The 20,810-nt window shown below is 44.8% G+C and overlaps 1 protein-coding gene across 2 annotated transcripts in view; it reads right to left on the bottom strand.

Moving 5' to 3' along the window:
- CCNY (cyclin Y) overlaps positions 1-9,091 on the bottom strand; it is a 111,858-nt gene extending 102,767 nt beyond the window's left edge. For both annotated transcript variants that reach the window (XR_007245772.1, XM_048511170.1), the window contains exon 1: positions 8,315-9,091. Coding sequence is in view for 1 of the 2 variants with exons in the window: in XM_048511170.1 (XP_048367127.1) it covers positions 8,315-8,468 (154 nt within the window). In the remaining variant the exon portion in view is untranslated. The remainder of the gene's footprint in view (positions 1-8,314) is intronic.
- Between the last annotated feature and the right edge of the window lie 11,719 nt (positions 9,092-20,810).

Below are 20,810 nucleotides of genomic sequence, written 5' to 3'. Positions count from 1 at the left end.
AGCCAACAAACATTCTGTTACTGATTACACAGAAACTGTAAAGAGGTCTCAGGAATGCGAGAACAAAGAGACACCAGAATCTAAGTTGCTGAATTAGTAACGGCACAAAGGGAAATTCCATGAAAGGCATAAATCTTGTTCCGGTATTAATTTGCTACCTTCCCCAGTATTAATTTGCTACCTTCACTCTTCAGTTTTTCTGTTTCCTCCAGGCTTTCCAGTAACTATCAGATGCAACCATATAACATTATATATAATTTGTTTTATTTAAACGACATCTACAAGAAGTTAACACAAACAAAGGAGTAACACAACAACTGACTAAGCATTGCTGCTCACTTACTCAGATGCACAGGGCGTACACCCATCAATGGGCAGGACTGACAAAGGGGAAGATGTACCAGCAGAAAATGGCAGCCAGGGCAAGACCAGAGTTTTCCGCCCCTGCCCTCCATGGAGCCCAGGGCAAGACCTTATTTTTCCAATTTTCCGCCCCCACGTTATTAGATTGCCTGCGCCCGGGGACATTTGTCCCCATATGTCCCTCTAGCAGGTACACATCTGGTAAAAGGTTGGCAGCACCCTCAACGCTGCCAGTTCCCATGTGAAAGAAAGCAAAGGTTTACCATATATACCCGTGTATAAGTCAAGTTTTTCAGCACATTTTTTGTGCAGAAAAAGCCCCCCTCGACTTATATACCAGTTAGGTGTATTTTTAAAAATATTTTAGGGTTTTTACTTTGTCGGCCGCCAGGGGGCGCAGTTTTTAAGCTAGCGGCACCAGAATTTCAGGGTATCATCAGGTGACACTCCTGATGATACCAGCCAAGTTTGGTAAAGTTTGGTTCAGGGGGTCCAAAGTTATGGACCCCCAAAAGGGGGTGCCCCATCCCCCATTGTTTCCAATGGCAGCGAATAGTAGATGGGGCTACATTTTGAGGGTCCATAACTTTGGACCCCTTGAACCAAACTTCACTACACCTGGGTGGTATCATCAGGATAATCTCTTGCTGATACCAGCCAGGTTTGGTGATGTTTGCTTCAGGGGGTCCAAAGTTATGGATCCCCAAAGTGGGTGCTCCCATCCCCCATGGTTTCCAATGGAAGCTAATAGTAGATGGGGCTACCCTTTTGAGGGTCCATAACTTTGGACCCCCTGAACCAAACTTCACCAAACCTGGGTGGTATCATCAGGAGGGTCTCCTAAAGATACTCTGAAATGTTGGTACTGCTAACATAAACATTCTTCTCCTGACAGGTTGTGTGAATGTTCCTTCTAAAATGACACCTGCCATGAGCAATTTTAAAAATATGCACACTAAAAATAATGAACTATTTTTTTAAAAAAGCAGGGTAGTTTTGAGTCACAGTGAACAGGCATGTACATTCCAGTTTTTATTGTAAGATCCATTGTTAAAAATCCTTCCTTACAAAAAAGCTACGTTTTTTGTACTTTTAAAGTTATTGTTGGTATCATATTGTTCTTGTTGACCCTGTTTTCCACTTACAGAGCTAGTTTACTGTTTCTCTTTGAAATAAATATTCAAAAACATTTAACCTACTGATGGCTCAATGTAATTTTATTGGTATCTATTTTTATTTTTGAAATTTACCAGTAGCTGCTGCATTTCCCACCCTCGACTTATACGCGAGTCAATAAGTTTTCCCAATTTTTTGTGGTAAAATTAGGTGCCTCGACTTATATGCGGGTCGACTTATACTCAAGTATATACAGTAAGTCTGCTTCAGACCCCAGCACAATTGTTGTATGAGCATAATTACAACCAAAGTGGGAAATGCTACTTTACACAGTGGCTTTTCATTGATTCTCTGTAGGTTAATCTACTGTTTCAAGTAACACAGATTTCAACTGGAAACACAGTGATGCAATCATATCATGCAGCATTGGAGAACTCTATTCGCTAGAAACCCCAACAAGAGTATGCTTTGACCCCTAAATAGCCTATTATTTTCACATGGTTTTTGCAAAAGGTAGTTCTTCAATATTATGGACCTACCTCACCTACACGTGCCTAACTCAGATCTTCAAATTTTTTAAAACCGCAAGTTCTTTTTAGTACGACTGAAACTTATTTAACTGAGTCAAGGAAATGTGCAAATATTGTAAACTAAGAAAGGTTCATATTTCCAGAGAAGGAAGTCACTCTCATAACCAGGTTGCTTCAGTCTGAAAAGTTTCTATCTTATCTCACTATGTCAATCTGTCCTAGAACTATACAAATCTTGTTTAACAATATATTGCACCATTTATGACACACTGCACAGTAAATAATTTATTAACCAGCACTCACTGGAATGAGAGCCAGCATGGCATAGTGATTAGGAGCAGGTGGACTCTGGAGATCTGGGTTTGATTCCCCACTCCTTCACATGAGTGGAGGACCCTTATCTGGCAAACTGGATTTGTTTCTCCACTCCTCTACATGAAGCCTGCTGGGTAACTTTGGACTGGTCACAGTTCTCTCAGAACTCTCAGCCCCACCTACCTCACAAGGTGTCTGTTCTGAGGTAGGGAAAAGGTATATTTGTAAGGTACCTTGACACTCCATACAGGAGAGAAAGCGGGATATAAAACAAAACTCTTCTTCATCATCATCAATACAGCCAGATACTCAAGCTTATTCTTCTAAGCCTGTGGTGGCGAACCTTTGGCACTCCAGATGTTATGGACTACAATTCCCATCAGCCCCTGCCAGCATGGCCAATTGGCTAATGGGAATTGTAGTCCATAACATCTGAAGTGCCAAAGGTTCGCCACCACTGTTCTAAGCTATCCCCTACCAAGATACATACACAGTCACCAAACGCCAACTCATTGGGAGTATCATGGTGACAATGCTCACATCTGAAGGGACACTTCCCAGTTCCCAATCCACAGAGCAATTCAGGCAAGCAAGCAGGTAAGCTGTCCATGAACCTCTAGACAGCGCTGACTCTCAACAACTCAAGGCAGGCTTTGGGCAAAAGGACATACTCCAATAAGCCATTAATTGGCAGTTCTGGCTGTCAGAAGTTCAACATGAGCCAGAAGCATTAGGCTGGCCAGATGGAGAGGTGGAAGGAGGGGGCATACGCACCCAAAGATTCAGTGCATGATGATGGAGCTTGCTGTCTAGGTGATGCCAGTTGACTGAGAATTCTGGATAATCAAATGCCAGATAAGAAAACTTTCCAGGTTCCCATTGGGAGAAATTTAAGGTGTAGAAGTTAATAAATGTACTATTATGTAAAGTTCAGTGATGCTTTAAACATGGTATACATACACACACACACACAAAATACTCTTCAAAACAATACAACAGAATATCTTCTAGGAAACATTCTTCAAGCAAGCCACACAACAGCAAAAAAAATGCACTTTTCTCTCACACACACGTGCTCAGCCTGAAAGCTCCTATACAATTCTGCCTTTGATCTAAAAGGTTCTCACGCATCATGCAAAATAAAATAAACTACCATGTCGAGCAAATAAATCACTTTGCAAAACAGTCCACTGTATTCATCCACCGTGCCCAGACAATTTAGCACGCGGTCAACATGCCATAGAAAGGAGGCTGCACCGCGTTTATTAGCAGTGCATTTATGTGGGATACAGTTTTCTGATCTGGAACCGACAATGAAAGATGTGATCGAACCACATTAGTGCTTCACTGGAACAGCATGAAGAGGGGAGACATTTGAGTTCAAATTCTTATGTTATGAATGGTTCCTCACCAACCCCAAATAAAATACAGCTGCCATCATTCAAAGAATACAACATCCTAGATCAACTTGTGATCAGTGGTGGGATTCAAATAATTTAACAACCGGTTCTGGTGGAGGGATTCAAATAATTTAACAACTGCTTGTTTACAAGCAGCATTTTAACAACCGGTTCTGTCGAAGTGGTGCGAACCTGCTGAATCCCACCACTGCTTGTGATGTTGTGTTAATGTCACAAGTTACAGCATCATTGCAGGTCAAAATGCTTACTCGTAATCTGGAACATCAACTAGCCAGCACTACATCTGAGAACATGTAAGAGTGTTTTAAAGATGTTTTAGCCAGTTTCAAACTGTTATTAATCCTGCAACTAAAAGAATTAATAGAAAGCTAACTGTTCACAGAAGGCAAAACTGGCTTGCATTAATGTACCACTGCTATTCCTACACTTTTCACAACAAATCATTATGGAAAACATAATTATGAAAAAAGTAGATGAAGTAAATCTAAACTTCTTGGACATGACAGTGAATGTGGGAGAGTGTTCGGATTTTACAAGTCCCTGCTTCATTCAGTCAAGCAAGATTTAACTGCTGGAGTCACATGTTTATATTTAGTATAAATTTATTTGTTATCTAGTGAAAATCTATAAAACATGCTTGCATCTCTGCCCTCTTATTTACTCAAGCAATTCATTGCAAAACAACAGAAAACACCAACAGGGATGACTGATAAAGGCCAGTCATTCAGACAAACCAACTGTTATAGGAACGTGCATGAAATCTGAACCCAAGAAGGCCAAGAGATATTACTTTTTTCTTTCAGGAGATAGAGCAATTGTAGCAGGAAACATAGACCCTTCCGACATCACAGCCTTTCAAACAATCGCACAAGGAAGAGTAATTGCCTCATCACACTGTGTAATCACCTTTATGTCTTCAACCACGAGGCCTCCACCAACAGCTACAACTGCGCAATGAGGTGTACACGGCACTAAACTTTTCAAATACCATTCCGTACTCAAAGATTAATTCACTTCAGTCTACTTGATAAATATCAAGCCCTTAAGCCTCTCTGTATCAGACACTGAAAAGACATTCATTTTTATAAAACAGTAAGATTTGAAAAACTATATTACGTCCAGGAAATGTTCCAATTTTGTAGTGCCATTTTAATGGGGTGAAAATTAGTGCATCATCCCATAATAAGTTTTAATTTTTTTCTCCTTTACATAGATTTACTACTAGTGTTAATTATCTCACATGCAAACAAACAAGAAGAATTTATTAGCAGGGCAGAGAGGACACACCACACCCTTATGTGTGACTGAGTTCAACGTGAGTCAGAATGCTCTATGAGTTCTGCCAAGAGGTCAAGCCAAGCACAGATTTTATACACAGAGGACACAAAAAAATCATGACTCCCACTTTGCTTTGAGCAGAGCTAAATAAATACTGTGCAGCTAAAATCACTAATCATAGTGGTTTGAAAGATAGGTAGATATTTGATCTGGACAGTTCTGATATTACCACGCAAGTATTAATCTCTAAGGGTTAATCATTCAACTGTCGTCAATCAAACCGTTCCATTAGCCATGTGTTTATGGATGTTTCCCCCTTGTTTACTGTTACAATTCCCCCCAAAAAAGGATTAAAACAAGGTTAAAATGCACCCAATATGTCTTGTCAAGTCAAACAGGAAAACACACACACTTCAACATTTTATTTTTTAAAAAACTGACTGGATCCAAGTTAGCTAATGCAAGGAAAATGCTGTTGATTTGACATCAGGATTTCTCCCAGTTTCCAAACAGCTCTCCAAGCGCATGTGTTTACTTCTTTAAACAAGGTTCCTTGTCAGCTGGCACTAGGAAAACACAGCAGTTATCCACACAAATTCTGTGGCTGTCGAAACTTATTAAAGAAATGTCATTTCACAGCACATTCTGCTTCTACTACGACACATCACAAAAACAACACCCCGCAAACACCAGCTCAAATCTCTGACACATCACAGTTTACGTCCAAAACAAAATGGACAGGTTTCCAAGATGAAGTCCCAACCAGCATAGCGCTTAAGAACGTCAATGAAGGTCCCAGCATATCTCTATCTAGATCAGGGGTAGGGAACCTGCGGCTCTCCAGATGTTCAGGAACTACAATTCCCATCAGCCTCTGTCAGCATGGCCAATTGGCCATGCTGGTAGGGGCTGATGGGAATTATGATCCCTACATTTGTATCAACTGCAATTCCTAAATCTGCTTCTTTACACATACACTATCAAAAAAATAACTGTAGCCCTTTTGTATGCTACAGGCTGCAGAATGGGCATATACATTATCATAGTGGAAGAGAAGAAACTAGACACTCTTGTTTTGAATATGCTCCATAAAAGATAAGATAATAATGATGGACATTTGTTACCTGGGAACATGTGGGCCTACTGATAAAAAGTAATCCAGTTTCCTTAGGCAAGGAAGCAACTGTTTGGAACCAACTGAAAACATGAAAAGAAATCACATTCCACCTGGCTGCGCCCCTGCATGGGCCAATGTGGGACTAACAGACTCTGTGCTTGCCCACAGCCATCTCTTGAAACAACCATTCAGTCTGGCTGTTATGAAACAAATAGCATATTTTCTGAACATCAGTCCTCTTTGTTGTTCTCCTCTTCCTTTCCAGACCCTCTTCCCTCCCCTGTCGTGTGTGATGCATTAAATTGTTCATAACCAGCCTGAATGTAACCACAGAACTGCTGACATACAGATGCATCAGATAAGGAAGTAGTAAATCTCAAAGAGTTTCACACAACCATCTCCCCAAAGGGCTTTCCCAGAACAACACAGCACACAACAGCCAGGGTGACAGCAATTTAGAAACTTCTTACTACGTGCATTTCACACACCCTCATCAGTACCACGTGCCACGAGCATCCCAGAACCACACGCCACGAGCTTCACAGAATGGCACCAGCATGAAGTGGGCAAACACCCAAAGCAAAATAAAACCCTTTTAGATGTTACCACTTTCACGTGGATTGCTACCCCCTGAAAAATGCATGTAAATTTCTCTGTCCTAATGGCATTATGACTACTCTACTGAGGTGATGAAGGGAAGATTTCAGCCATGCCAATCCAGAGGTCATGTGGAGAGGGGGTACATTCATTGTGTGCTTGAAGAGATGAGGGAGGAAGATGAGGAGGATTATAGTGTCTTTTTCCCTTCCCCCAACTCAGGATGGGGTCAGGTTTTTACTAGCCCTTGGTGATAATTTTTTCAGTGCTCAACTTGCAAAGTACGTTAAGGTTTCCCCACAATTGCTTTTCCCCCAACAAGCAGCCAAAAGTAGGAAAGCCTCAGCAAAGTACCTCTTCCCATCAAAATTAAAAATTATATATTTCTTTGGATTGCACCATTCCATCGCTGTTCTTTAGCGGGGAAGTTCTGCCCCTCATAACCATACAGGGGAGAAAAGAGAAGGAACATTAGGGACTGCATCCTCCTATCCACTTGCCCACATACTGCAGGGATCCCTCTGACTATGAAGGATATTTCCCCTGCTCCCTTTAGCAGTTGGGAGGAGATACCAGAGTTTTTTCCCAGTTCTGTTAATGAAGCAAATCAAATATGCCCCAAAGCTGGACCCTGAATGAACTGGGAGGATGTGCCAGGGCAATTACCTCCACAAAAATAGGCCTCCCCTGCTCAGCCAGTAAACCCCATGTGAGGAAACACAACAAAACAATGACTAAGCTGTCCAGCATGAGGAAAACAGTGGCCCTGATTTTTGAATAATGGCATGTTTCTGGGTTAAGTTGATGTAAAACAAAGGCCTTTTTACATGGCCTCTGCCACAGAACAGGGTGCAACATAAGGCATGTGAGATGCCCAAATATGCCTCGGGACTAAAATTTTCCGTGTCACTATTTCCTAGCAAATGAGAGGACGCAGCTCACTGCCCTGTGGAAGAGCCATATCCAGTCAATCCACATAAGGCAAACTGCACCCTTTTAACAGACACCAGAAACCTAAGACCATAGATGAGTCCAGGATACATTCTCCTCATGTTAACAGGGCACCAATCACACATACTCCAGCAAATCTCAGTCTCCTAAAGGAAAAATAATCAATGCCTCAAGTCATCTGGTAGGCCCAGGTCACACTTTGCACATGTTTAAGAGGCCCACCATACCCATGCCCACAGATTAAACACTTTGCCAGGTCACACTTTGCACATGCTTAAGAAGCACACTGTACCTACGCCCCCAGATGAAACACTTGGCCAGGTCGCACTTTGCACACGCTTAAGAAGCATGCCGTTCCCATGCCCCCAGATTAAACACTTGACACCCAGGACAACAAAAATCAACAGCACTCTGCTCATGCTCTGCATCACTGTTGCCATGTCCCCAGGCTCATCTCTGGCGCTGAAGACCATTAAAAAAATATCAAACGGCTCAAGTTGTTATCAACTTCCTTAATACTTTCAGTTGGGGGGTGCCTTTGGTTTCAGTATGGAAGGGAAGAAATAAGGGAAGATCTCCCTGCTTCCTGTTAACTCTGCACCCATCTCACCCCCTTGCATCCTTACCGTCAATGTTCTCCCTGTCGCTGATGTGCTGCAGGTTGCAACCCGTGTCCTCTCGGCTCAGCTCCGTGTCGGGGCGGTAGGACTCCAGCCGGGAATGGGCATTCCTCCGCAGCTTGGGGCTGGACGACACGCAGCAGGAGGTCGTGTTCCCCATCGCCGCCGCCGCCGCCGCCGGGGCCGGCCAGCCAAGAGGCTGTAGCCAAGCAGGGGGGAATCCGGGGGGAAAGGAGACGGGGAGGCGGCAGTCACCCGCGGCGACGAAAAGCCATCAGCGGCGGCCAGGAAAACGACAAGCACCGCTGGGGGACAAGATGCCGGCGCCCGCCAGGCTCCCCGACCGCTCGCCCTCCGTCCAGACTCATGCAAGCCCGCGCCGTTCAATCATCCTGCCCTGGCATGCGGCGCTGCATAGCCGGTTGCTGCTGCTGCTGCAACCGCAGCCCCATGGCTGCCGCCCTCCCCCCCTGGGGCTCTCCCTCTTGATCTTCCTCCCCCTCCACCTAACCAGCCGAGAGGAGGAGGAGGAGGAGGCGGCGGCGGCAGTAAGTAACGTTGCAGCCGCAAAAACGGTTCCGGTTCAAGGGGGTGGGAGCGGCGAGCTCGGGAGAGCGGACAAGCGGGGAGTTCGCCTTGCTTGTGCACGTCGAGGGGAAGCCCAGGTTGCTGTCCTGCTGGGGAGAGGAGCCCGAGGAAGGGGATTCCTGCAGGCCGAAGGGAATTCCTCCAAGGACCTGCGGCGGCGGCGGCAGCACCTCCTTCTTTCTTGCTGCCCTGGAAGGAAACTGGCTGACGGGGAAAAGCAGCAGCAGCAGCAGCAGCACCCGGCCTGCAACAGCTCATGCGTCGCCAGCCTGCAGCCAGCTGCTTGCAATCTGCGTTGCAATCTGCAGGCAGCTGCTTTGGGTTTCCTCCCTCTGCAAGCTTCAGGGGGAAGGTGCCGGGGCTCACGGCCTCTGAGTGGGGCGGCCAGCAAGCCCCAGAGGTTGGGGGCGGAAGAGGAGGGATGCATCTCAGTGCTGCAAGCCCCGGGTTCGATCCCAGCGTCTTCGCTTAAGGGGATCCAGTAGTCAGGATCTCTGCCTGTGAGCCTGAAAAGGCGTCACGAGGGCGAAGAAATGATACTGGTTTTAGATAGACCGGGTATATAAGGCATCTTCGGGGTTGCCAACTCCAGGTTGTTGGAAATTTGGGGCCCTGAGGAGAATGGGGTTTGCTGAGCGGAGGAACCTCAGTAGGAAATTGTGTCCTGCACTCATCTTAGGTCATATAAGGCTGGTGTCTTCCACCTTCTGGAGCAGATGTTCAAGCCCTTGATCTCTACCCCAGAGGATTGTTTTGATTCTGCCTGTTTAGGGTGTGGAATCTTGACTTTGTAAACATGGTGGTCTGGAGTACATCTACACACGATGAGCCAGTTTGCTGTGCTTTACAGAGTATCGGAATATCCTGACCATGGCTGCTGTTGACAGTAATTTGCTAAGTTGTGGAAGGGAAAGGTGATAGTGTAACTGGACAGTTTGACCGCCAACCATCTCAGATAGGCACCAGGGCCAACTAGATGTTTTCATCCTGTTTTGCCTCTTACAAAATTAAATGCACATATCAGCGTTCCTTCATTTATGGGGAAAATCCATCTAGACAACAATGTTATATAGCTTGGCCTTTGCACCAGCGGTATTCTGCCATTTCATTAGCACATTTTGAACAAAAATTCCCCCATCTCACTGCCATTATGCATATTAAATTCTGTTTCACATAAAGAAGTTAGTAGATTGTATATTCCTCTGCCACAAAACAAAGCATGCTGGACCTTCTTTGTTGCAGAATTCTCCGGCTGGGTCCTAGTGCCTGTCAAGCCTCGCTCTCCCCATCTGTTTGAAAGTAAAAATACATTTTGGCATGAATGTGCATGTATCAACGTACCATGTTCAATAATGCACAAAAAATTGTCTTGGCACAGGCAGTGGGTAAAAATGAATGACAATTCTCATATTTGTTCAGGACTATATTCTAATGCAGTGGTTCTCAACCTGGGGGTCGGGACCCCATTGGGGGTCGAACGACCCTTTCACAGGGGTCGCCTAAGACTCTGCATCAGTGTTCTCCATCTGTAAAATGGATAAATGTTAGGGTTGGGGGTCACCACAATATGAGGAACTGTATTTAAGGGTCGCGGCATTAGGAAGGTAGAAAAAGTGCAGAGAAGGGCAACGAGGATAATTGAAGGATTGGAGCACCTTCCTTATGAGGAGAGGCTGCAGCGTTTGGGACTCTTTAGTTTGGAGAGGAGACGTCTGAGGGGGGATATGATTGAAGTCTATAAAATTATGCATGGGGTAGAAAATGTTGACAGAGAGAAATTTTTCTCTCTTTCTCACAATACTAGAACCAGGGGGCATTCATTGAAAATGCTGGGGGGAAGAATTAGGACTAATAAAAGGAAACACTTCTCCACACAAGCGTGTGATTGGTGTTTGGAATATGCGGCCATAGGAGGTGGTGATGGCCACTAGCCTGGATAGCTTTAAAAGGGGCTTGGACAGATTTATGGAGGAGAAGTCGATCTATGGCTACCAGTCTTGATCTGCCTTGATCTCAGATTGCAAATGCCTTAGCAGACCAGGTGCTCAAGAGCAGCAGCAGCAGAAGGCCATTGCTTTCACCTCCTGCACGTGAGCTCCCAAAGGCACCTGGTGGGCCACTGCGAGTAGCAGAGTGCTGGACTAGATGGACTCTGGTCTGATCCAGCAGGCCAGTTCTTATGTTCTTATGTTCTTAAGGTTGAGAACCACTGTTCTAATGTAAAAGCATACAGTTTTCTCAGCTATTGCACCTCAACCGACCAAACTAACATCTTTATGTGAAACAGAGTTACAATAAGTCAATCCTACTATGCTTACCAGGGAGTGTGAGAACCTCCATAGGATTGGGCTGGGATGTATTAGTGACATTATCAGTTCTCAATGCAGCTTCTATATCTTACCTGCTTTAAAAACTCCCCCCAATAGTCCCTCTAAATGCTGTAGGGAATTGCGCGGAACTGAGCCGCCTGCAGGAGATCCCCCTGCCTGCCAGCCGTCATCTAAACTGCATAACACCAATTCGGTGTGTGCTCGGCTTACAGGGAGCAAGGCCTCTCTTCCCCCCTTTCATATCAGAAGGTTTAACCTCACTGACTCCTTCCAACATAGCGAGGCAATCTGTCCAGGGCTCTAGATAGGGGGAAATTATTGTAATAGTATTTTCTCTTGAGTAATTGCTGTCAATTCAATGGAGCACATTTCCAAGGAAGTTTGCGTACAATTGCAGCCTGCATTTATTTATTGCAGTTAAAGATTTACAAGAAAGGCAGGTTGAGATAAGTTGGGCCAACGAAACTGTCTCTTTAACACAGTGGCTTAAGGTATGGAAGCTGTGGCATCCTTTATACATCTAACGAACATAATTGTTCAAGGTTCACTTTACTGTTTGAAGGACCATCTCCTTATATCCCTACATGCCAACTACGATAATCAGTCAGCGATCTGCTTGCTATTGAACCACATACGTAGGCCCCTTCCACACATGCAGAATAATACATTTTCAATCCACTTTTACAATTGTTGCCAAGTGGATTTTGCAATTCTGCATAGTAAAATCGAGCTGCAAAGTACATTGAAAATGGATTGAAAGTGCATTATTCTGCATGTGTGGAAGGGGACTTAGGGTGGCCCATCTGGCATTGACCACAATCCAGGTCTTTTCTACTGTGGCCTCAATTCTGTGGAATGGGTTCCCTGAAAAGGAGATGGGGCCACTCCCCCTTGGAGCGCTTCTGCAAGGCCTGCTCCTTTGTCCAAGTTTTCCAGGGGATTTGAACGGCAAGCACCTCTTAGGGTGGGGGGAGAGAGAGATTTGGGGATTGCTATTTTATTCTGGTTTTAACCAAAAATAAGAACATAAGAACAAGCCTGCTGGATCAGACCATCTAGTCCAGCACTCTTCTACTCACAGTGGCCCACCAGGTGCCTTTGGGAGCTCACATGCAGGATGTGAAAGCAATGGCCTGCTGCTGCTGCTGCTTCCGAGCTCCTGGTCTGCTAAGGCATTTGCAATCTCAGATCAAGGAGGATCAAGATTGGTAGCCATAGATCGACTTCTCCTCCATAAATCTGTCCAAGCCCCTTTTAAAGCTATCCAGGTTAGGGGCCATCACCACCTCCTGTGGCAGCATATTCCAAACACCAATCACACGTTGCGTGAAGAAGTGTTTCCTTTTATTAGGCCTAATTCTTCCCCCCAGCATTTTCAATGGATGCCCCCTGGTTCTAGTATTGTGAGAAAGAGAGAAAAATTTCTCTCTGTCAACATTTTCTACCCCATGCATAATTTTATAGACTTCAATCATATCCCAATGTTTTTAACTATTATTGTAAGCTGCCTTGGACCAAGGAGAAAAACAGGACATAAATGTTTCAATACATAAATAGATAATAAAATCGAATTTTCCTCTTTCCATTCAAACCAGATAATTATCGCCATGTTCTGCTGTGTGTCCATGTAATAGTAGGCTGATACACTGATTGTAAAATCGTTAGGTAAAGGTAGTCCGTTGTGCAAGCACCATGTCATTACTAGCCCATGAGTTGACGTCACATCACAATGTGTACTAGACAGACTTTGTTTACGAGGTTCTTTGCCATTGTCTTCCCCATTCATCGACACTTCGGCCCCAGCAAGGTGGGTACACATTTTACCAACCATGGAAGGAACTGAGGCCGTTTCCGCACGGCCTCCTTGCGCCCCCACGCCGCCAAGAGTGCTGGCGGCGTGGAAACATAAGCCCGCTCGCCTGCAAGCGATGCCGAGCAGGCGAACAGCCGGAGAATACCGCAGGATTCGCCCTCTTCCGTTCTACTCACGATTTCCTCGTCGTCGCCTGCTGGCGGTCGGAGCCCCGCCCATGCGCTGCCCTCCGACCCCTGGAGGTGGGAGGACAGTGTGAGCAGGAACTCAACGGCCAGCAGGCGACGACGAGGACATCGTAAGTGCAACGGAGGAGGGCGACGGCAACTTTCCGGCGGCTTGGTTCGCACTTTAGCGCCGCCGGGAAGGCGCTTCCTCCCCAACAACAACCCGCTAAAGGGTTGTTGTTTTAGGAAATAACTGTGGCGCTGACGCCGCCCTGAAGTGAAGCGCCATTCAGGTGCGCCCGCTGCTGCGATGCGTCAGGCCACCCTAAACAACAACCCTTTAAAGGGTTGTTGTTGGGGAGGAAGCGTCTTCCCGGTGGCGCGGTGCGAACCGCGCCGCCGGGAAGACGCCGTCGCCCTCCTCCGTTCTACTCACGATGTCCTCGTCGTCGCCTGCTGGCCGTCGGAGCCCTGCCCACACTGTCCTCTGACCTCCAGGGGTGAACGGCGGCCTGGGGGCGGCGTTTTTACTGCCCCCAGGTCGTCGTTTATGGGCCATGCGGAAACGGCCCGAGTTAGCCTTGGGCCAGCTACCTGAAACCAACTTCCCTTGGGATCAAACTCAGATCATGAGTAGATCTTTGACTGCAGTACTGCAGCTTACCACTCTGAGCCATTATTTGTTAATAGGAAGCAGGGGGCAACGATCTGTGGCTCAGTACAGAATCAAATAAGACTCTTTAAAAAAGAAAATGAAATCATTAAGTTAAGGTACATTGGGGAGTAGGTAGGGTTCTAGACTTACCAGTAGGTAAAGGAATGACAGGAAAAAGATTCTGTGGAACTAAACAGCTTCTTCAAGTGCAAAAAAGAAACTGATAGAAGTGTACAGTTGCCACTAATGCAGGTGTTAGCCACATGCGGGTTTATGCCAGTGCTTTGAAATAAACACACATGATTCTCCTGTGTGTATTTATAAAATCTTATGCAATCTCATCTGGGCCACCTCCTATAAAGGACTCACAATAACCAGGCCTGGAAACTTTATGGATTATTAGTGAACATGTCAGCTAATAACAATGTAAAGTTGTATATTTTCAGTTATGCAATTTGGCTTAATCATACTGATTCTCTGTTGATCTCTTGCTGTGAATTTTGACATACTTTGGTTTTTTAATTATAAGTGGTTGCAGACTCTTGATGTATTCCAAGGATATCAAGTTGGATCTGTTTCAATATAGAGATTGGTTTTCTGATGCCTCTCTAGAGTCATCCAGCCGAAATGTTCTAGTTTTGGATCCTTGCAATGAGTGAAGGATTGGACAAGATGGCCTGTAAAGTCCTTTGCATTTCTGTGATGCTAAGAGATACAGCATTCTTTTTAGTCGTTGATGGTATTTCATGCGGCTTTGTTGCAAATACGGAGTGCTCCCTGGCTTTGTAGAAAATGGAAACTTCTCTTTTGATATATGTCAGAGATCTCCACACTCATATCAGTGCCATGGGCCAGGCAAACATCTCTAAGTGTCCTGCGTTTCTTGTTCTTCCAGATTTACTACTAACTAGGTTAATTCAAGTGCTCACTCAATAAAAGTAAGAACTGGTGTCAAGTCATGTATTTAGAGGCAAGTGTCAAACACCTTTACTGTTTAATTGCTGACCCACATAAATATGTGAATGTTAAGAAGGTTTCAGTTCCAGTAATGAATGAATTCATTTCAGCCAAAGGAAAATGTGGGGCATGCCAGTCATAATTGTCAGTGCCTGAGCTGTAATGGAACAAGGGCTCATCCCTGCACCATTGTTGATTCACATAAAGAGTCATTGAATGTAAAGCTTGTTGGTATAACTCACTAAGTCAGGCAGCAGAGCTGCTGACAGGCATGAGTTTTCTCTGGTGCTCCGCAGAAAATTAGCAGAATTGCAGAAACACCCAGCCTGTCATATGACATTCCGGCTGCATCACATGAGTGAAGCAAGCACAAATAGAAAATTTGGCTGAATCTCTTTCCTTCTTCCCACAGGACCTGAAGAATTGCTGAACCTACTTTGAAAGCCTCTGTCGAAACTAAAACAGGCCTCAAAAATATGCAGGTTATCAATACAAAATAGGAGCATGTCTAAAAATGGGGATATGGGGATACAGTCGCTGCCGTAGTCGTAGTGAATCATGAGCACATCAAACGAATATTTGAGTGGGCTTTTAAATTCTGTTCTTCTCAAAGGTGGGGAGGTGTCAAGAGTGCACGTGTTTAGAATTGCAGCAGATTTGGAATATCACAGAGTGGTGGTGAAAGGGGCTGTCAGATCATAGTTAATTTCATAAGGTTTGCAAAACCAGAGCTTAACTGTGGTGGTTTGCCCTGCTTTCCTCTATAGTGGCCCTACATTTCCCTAGTAGTCTTCCCTCCAAATAGTAACCAGGACCAACTCTGCTTAGGTTCCAAGATCTTACAAGTTCAGGCTAGTCACAGCACTCTCCTAGATGACTGTCCATGATCCCTCTGCTAGCTCAGCTAGGGAGCACCAACAATTCTTACTCTCGTCAAAAGAACAAACTACTCACCTAAACAGAAGTTACCATGAGGAGACATATAAAGGAACAACAAAAGAGAACCAGAGTGGTGTAGTGATTAAGAGCAGGAGGACTCTATTATGGAGAACTGGGTTTGATTCCCCACTCTTTCACATGAGCCCTGGACTCATATCTGGTGATCCAGATTTGTTTTCCCTCTCCTACATTGCTACTAGGTGACTTGGGTTAGTCACAGCTCATTAAGAACTCTCTCAGCCCCACCTGCCTCACAAGATGGCTGTTGTGAGCTTATAAGCCGCCTTGAGTCTCCTTACATGGGAGAAAAAAGGCGTGGTATAAATCCAAACTCTGTTCCACTCTTCTTTGAGAAAGCTTTCTAATCTCTGTCAAGAGACATAGCAGTGATGGTGAACCTTTTTGAGACCGAGTGCCCAAATTGCAACCCAAAACCCACTTATTTATTGCAAAGTGCCAACATGGCAATTTAACCTGAATACTGAGGTTTTAGTTTAGAAAAACAGTTGACTCTGAGGCACGCGTTACTCAGGAGTAAGCTTGGTGGTAGTCGGTGGCTTTGCTTTGAAGCAACCGTGCAACTCTTCCAACAAGTGAATCACAACCCTAGGAGGGTTTACTCAGAAGCAAGCCCCATTACCAGCAACTGAGCTTACTCCCAGGTAAAGGATCATGCTTTAGTTCTTTACATGAAAATCAGTGGGGTTTAACAGCACTTAACAGGGTTACTTACACTGCCTCCCGAAAACTAGGTCTTAGGTTTAATGCTAATAATCGAGCCCAGCGGCCCAGGCCAGCCTAGATATGTGGGCGGGGGGGACTCTGTTTGTGTGTGCCCACAGAGAGGGCTCTGAGTGCCACCTCTGGCACCCGTGCCATAGGTTCGCCACCACTGAGATATAGTCTATATTTGAATAGCCTTCAATGCCTACTTGAGCACAGGTGGCACAACTTCCTCTCTCAGTGAAACATTTACTTCTTCCCTTACCAACTTGGTCTGCCGCTGTCAGATAACTTTTATCCACAGAGAAGGGCAAGGATTTAGGACACAGATTGTAGGCCTCACCTCTCCTGGAATCTTTTCCACGTCCTCAGGTGCCACAAAATGTTAAGTATTTCTATAAATTGGACAAGCAGGTGCCAAAGGAACATCACCTGAACATACACCTATGCCAGCATCTAACCCAGAGTGGATGTGGATAATTTTATTTGCAAAATAAGAAGCAAATTGATCATGATGCTAATGGTTGCAGCACAATTACAAATCTTTACTTTTAATATTGCGGGGGAGAGATCGATACTGTATACCTATTTGCCCTGCCTGGATAGCCACAGGCTAGCCCAGTGATGGCGAACCTTTTCAAGATAGAGTGCCCAAATTGCAGCCCAAAACCCATTTATTTATTGCAAATTGCCAATACAGCAATTTAACTTGAATTTTTAGTTTAGTTTTAGTTTAGAAAAAATGGTTGGCTCCGAGGCGTGCGTTACTCGGGAGTAAGCTTGGTGAAGCAACCGTGCAATGCTTCGAATGGGTGAATCACGAATCTTTGAATGGGTGAATCACGAGGGTTTACTCAGAAGCCAGCCCTATTGCCAGCAACTGAGCTTACTCCCAGGTAAAGGATTGTGCCCAGGCCTGCCTAGATGTGTGTGTGTGTGTGTGTGTGATTTTCCGCCCCTCCCCCCAATGACAAACTCTGTGCACATGTGCTCACAGAAAGGGCTCTGAGTGCCACCTCTGGCACCCGTGCCATAGGTTCGCCACCACTGGGCTAGCCTGATCTTGTCAGATCTCATAAGCTAAGCAGTGTCAGCCCTGGTTAGCATTTGGATGGAGGACCTCCAAGGAACATCAGGGTCTTGATGTGGAGACAAACAATGGCAAACCATCTTTGTCTCAGAAACCCTATGGGGTCATCAAAAGTTGTCTGAATTGACAGTACACACAAAAAAAAATACACCTGTCTTCCTTACACCACTATCTAATGATCTACAGGGGCTCTATACATTATTTATCCCCCCACCCCACCCACACTCCTGAGGAAAGGCAGCCTGGTATAGTCCAGTCTCATGAGATCTTGGAAGCTAAGCAGGGTTAATACTTGGAAGAGAGACATCCAAAGAAGACTCTGTAGAGGAAGGGAATGACAAACCACCTCTGCCCCTGGCTGGGGTCGCTGTAGGTCTACTGCAACTTGACACCCCTTTACACACACACCACATTCTTTCTGCCTGAAAACCATATAGGGTTGCTGTAGGTTGACTATTACATGACAGTACTTTCTACCACCATATCATATTCCTCCTCCTACTGAATTAAACCATGCCCAATGCTAGTCAGAAAAGGGTTTCTAAAAATATGGAAACATTTGTTTTAAAATATCAGATAATTCTTTCCTGCTTAAAATGTCTGAAAATTATATTATTCTTTGGCATTATGAAAAATAGGTTTCTTTTATCAGATGGGGTTTTTAAAATAAAATGATTATATCAAGGGTGCATGAAAGGAAGATACAAATAATAAATTTAATTATCTGATAATTAGAAACATTCTCCCCTTCTGGTTTATAAGTATATTTCATTCATTTGGGAGCTGGTGGCTTGGTTTGTGCTTTGTCATATCCTACTGCAAAGGGTTACATAATAATTGATATAATGCAGCATCTTGGGAGTGTCAAAACAACTGAGCACCACTAAGGTTTTGTAAACTATCTATCAAACAGAGGCTGATGGACACTCTCAGTTAACCCACCACTGCAATGAAGGGGCAACAAACAGAAGATTTTAAAGAAGGATTATAAATTTAGAAAAGATTTTAAGTGGAAACGCTTATTATTTCCAATTTATTTAGAAAATAGCTTGTATCCTGCCACTTTATTTAATAAATTTTGAAGACTTCCTCCCACCTATGGGGTCTTCCTTGAGTTCTTTTCATTGGAAGAGGCATGCCCTTAGTATGGGAATGCCATTTTTTTCTTGCACAATAATATATATGGAATCCAGTGGCATAAGATAGGATAGCCATGACTCATTTGGATAGCTTGAAAAAAGAACGAGCAATCATTGATGGGTGGAATCGTCATATTCAGAAACCATATGCCGCTGAATGTCCAACATTACAGTTGAGCAGCAGGGAGGATTGTTGCCTTCATACCCTGCTCATAAATTTCCCAGAGGCCTCTGGCTGGCTTCCATTGGAAACAGAATGCCTGACTAGATGGACCTTTCATCTGGTCCAACAGAGATTTTCTTGCAATTCGGGCTGGAACAATCTATAATATCAACTCTCCCCTTCAATTCACGCATGGCAGAATCATTCAGCCCAAGTATGACTCAAGCGTCCTCAGTTCCAGTTCACCTCAGTCCATCTTTCTCCTTATGAAGTCGCTTGAGTATGACCAGAAACAGTGATTTGCAGTTGACCAACCTTTGTAGGATTTGCTCCTCCCAGCTGCAAGTGCATACAGAAATGCATTTACCTATGTCAGTAGCCTGCTAGCAGAAAAACAAATACACGGGGAGGGGAAAACACAACACTGAGCTGTTTGAGCTTTAGCACACAGCAGGGCCACTCCGTACTTCATTCCTGCACGCCCCCTTGTCTTGAGCCAGTGTGTGAATGTGTGTGTCTCCTTGGCATCAGGATCAGCCGCCTCCTGATGACTTGATGTTTTCATAGCTATAATTATCCAGTCCTTGTAGGTCTGCTGTTTATTTAAGATGGTGGGAGCTGGCGCTTCCCTACCCTTTTTGAACAATAAAAGCACTTTCCGAAAGGAAACATAACAAACCAAAGCAACGCATAAAAACAAGCTGTTCTGCCTTCAAACAGTTTCCCATCTGGAATGCTTGCGTGACTTACAAGCGTTCAGGCTGTTCTGTTCCAATTCTTCTTTCTCTCCCCCCCCCCCCCCCCCCCATGTCAAAATTAAGTCTGATTTGGTTTTTGGAGAGTGTTCTGAGTTTAATGGATTAGCTAATTTCAGTGGAACTATTTCCACTCACAACTGCGTACGCAAAAGTTATGCAGGGACAATATAAAGGCCCTCTCCTCCAATGGACTGTTTTATTGTCATTTGCGAGCATGGCTCCTCCTCCTCACTGCTGGTGCTGCTACCTGGTCACTCAACTCAGAGAGGGGCAAGCCAGCAAGTGGGGTAAAGACATAGAGCAGCAGCAGTGGGCAATAGGCAATTCTGTGGGGCTGAAGACTTTGGGGCTCCTCCAGAAGGGCCAATGGTCTGGGATGGCTATCAAGGCAAGCTGAAATGATGCTGCAAAGTAAAACAAATAACGTAGCCAGCAAACTCACATTTGGTAATGAAGGACTTTGTATTCCAAATATGTTTATGAGGATAATGGCACACTTGCAGCATTCACCTCTCCTGTACTCTGCTCCAATCCTATTGCCCCTGTGGTGGAATGAAAGGCACCTCTTGCCAGCTCTTCGAATGAGAAACAAGCCACAGCTTTATTGTAAAGGAAGCATCAATTCACCAGATGAGATGGAAGGATAGACACAGGAGATGGAAGTGTTATATTCTCACCATCCTGTATCTCATATTGTAAGGGGAAAGGTGATGCAGGACTACTACAGCAGTCACAAAACTCAGAATTTCCCAGTCACCCATGAGGAGGTGGCTACTTTCTGGTCATGGAACGGTTCTTGAAAAAAACTTTGTATTTGGAGCGTCACCCAACAGAGACAGGTGCCCCTTCCTGTTCTCCTCTCAATGAGTCCATCTGCAAAATGAAGCACAATACTGAACCAAGAAAGAAGATTTTGCTCATGGATTTATTTGTTTGTACCAATTTTCAACCCATACTTCCAACATAGCTCAGGGCTGCTTTTGTATGTGTGCGCGTGTGCGTAAAGTGCCGTCAAATTGCAGCCAGCTTATAGCAGCCCCGTAGAGTTTTCAAGACAAGAGACTAACGGTGGTATTTGCCATTGCCTTCCTCTGCAGAGCAACCCTGGTATTCCTGAGTGGCCACCCATCCAAGTAATAACCAGGGTTGACCCTGCTTACCTGCTTTAAAAACTCCCCCC

Source organism: Sphaerodactylus townsendi, linkage group LG11 (genome assembly GCF_021028975.2).
Source record: "Sphaerodactylus townsendi isolate TG3544 linkage group LG11, MPM_Stown_v2.3, whole genome shotgun sequence".
NCBI classification, from domain to species: Eukaryota; Metazoa; Chordata; class Lepidosauria; order Squamata; family Sphaerodactylidae; genus Sphaerodactylus; species Sphaerodactylus townsendi.
This window is presented reverse-complemented; position numbering and strand designations above follow the sequence as displayed.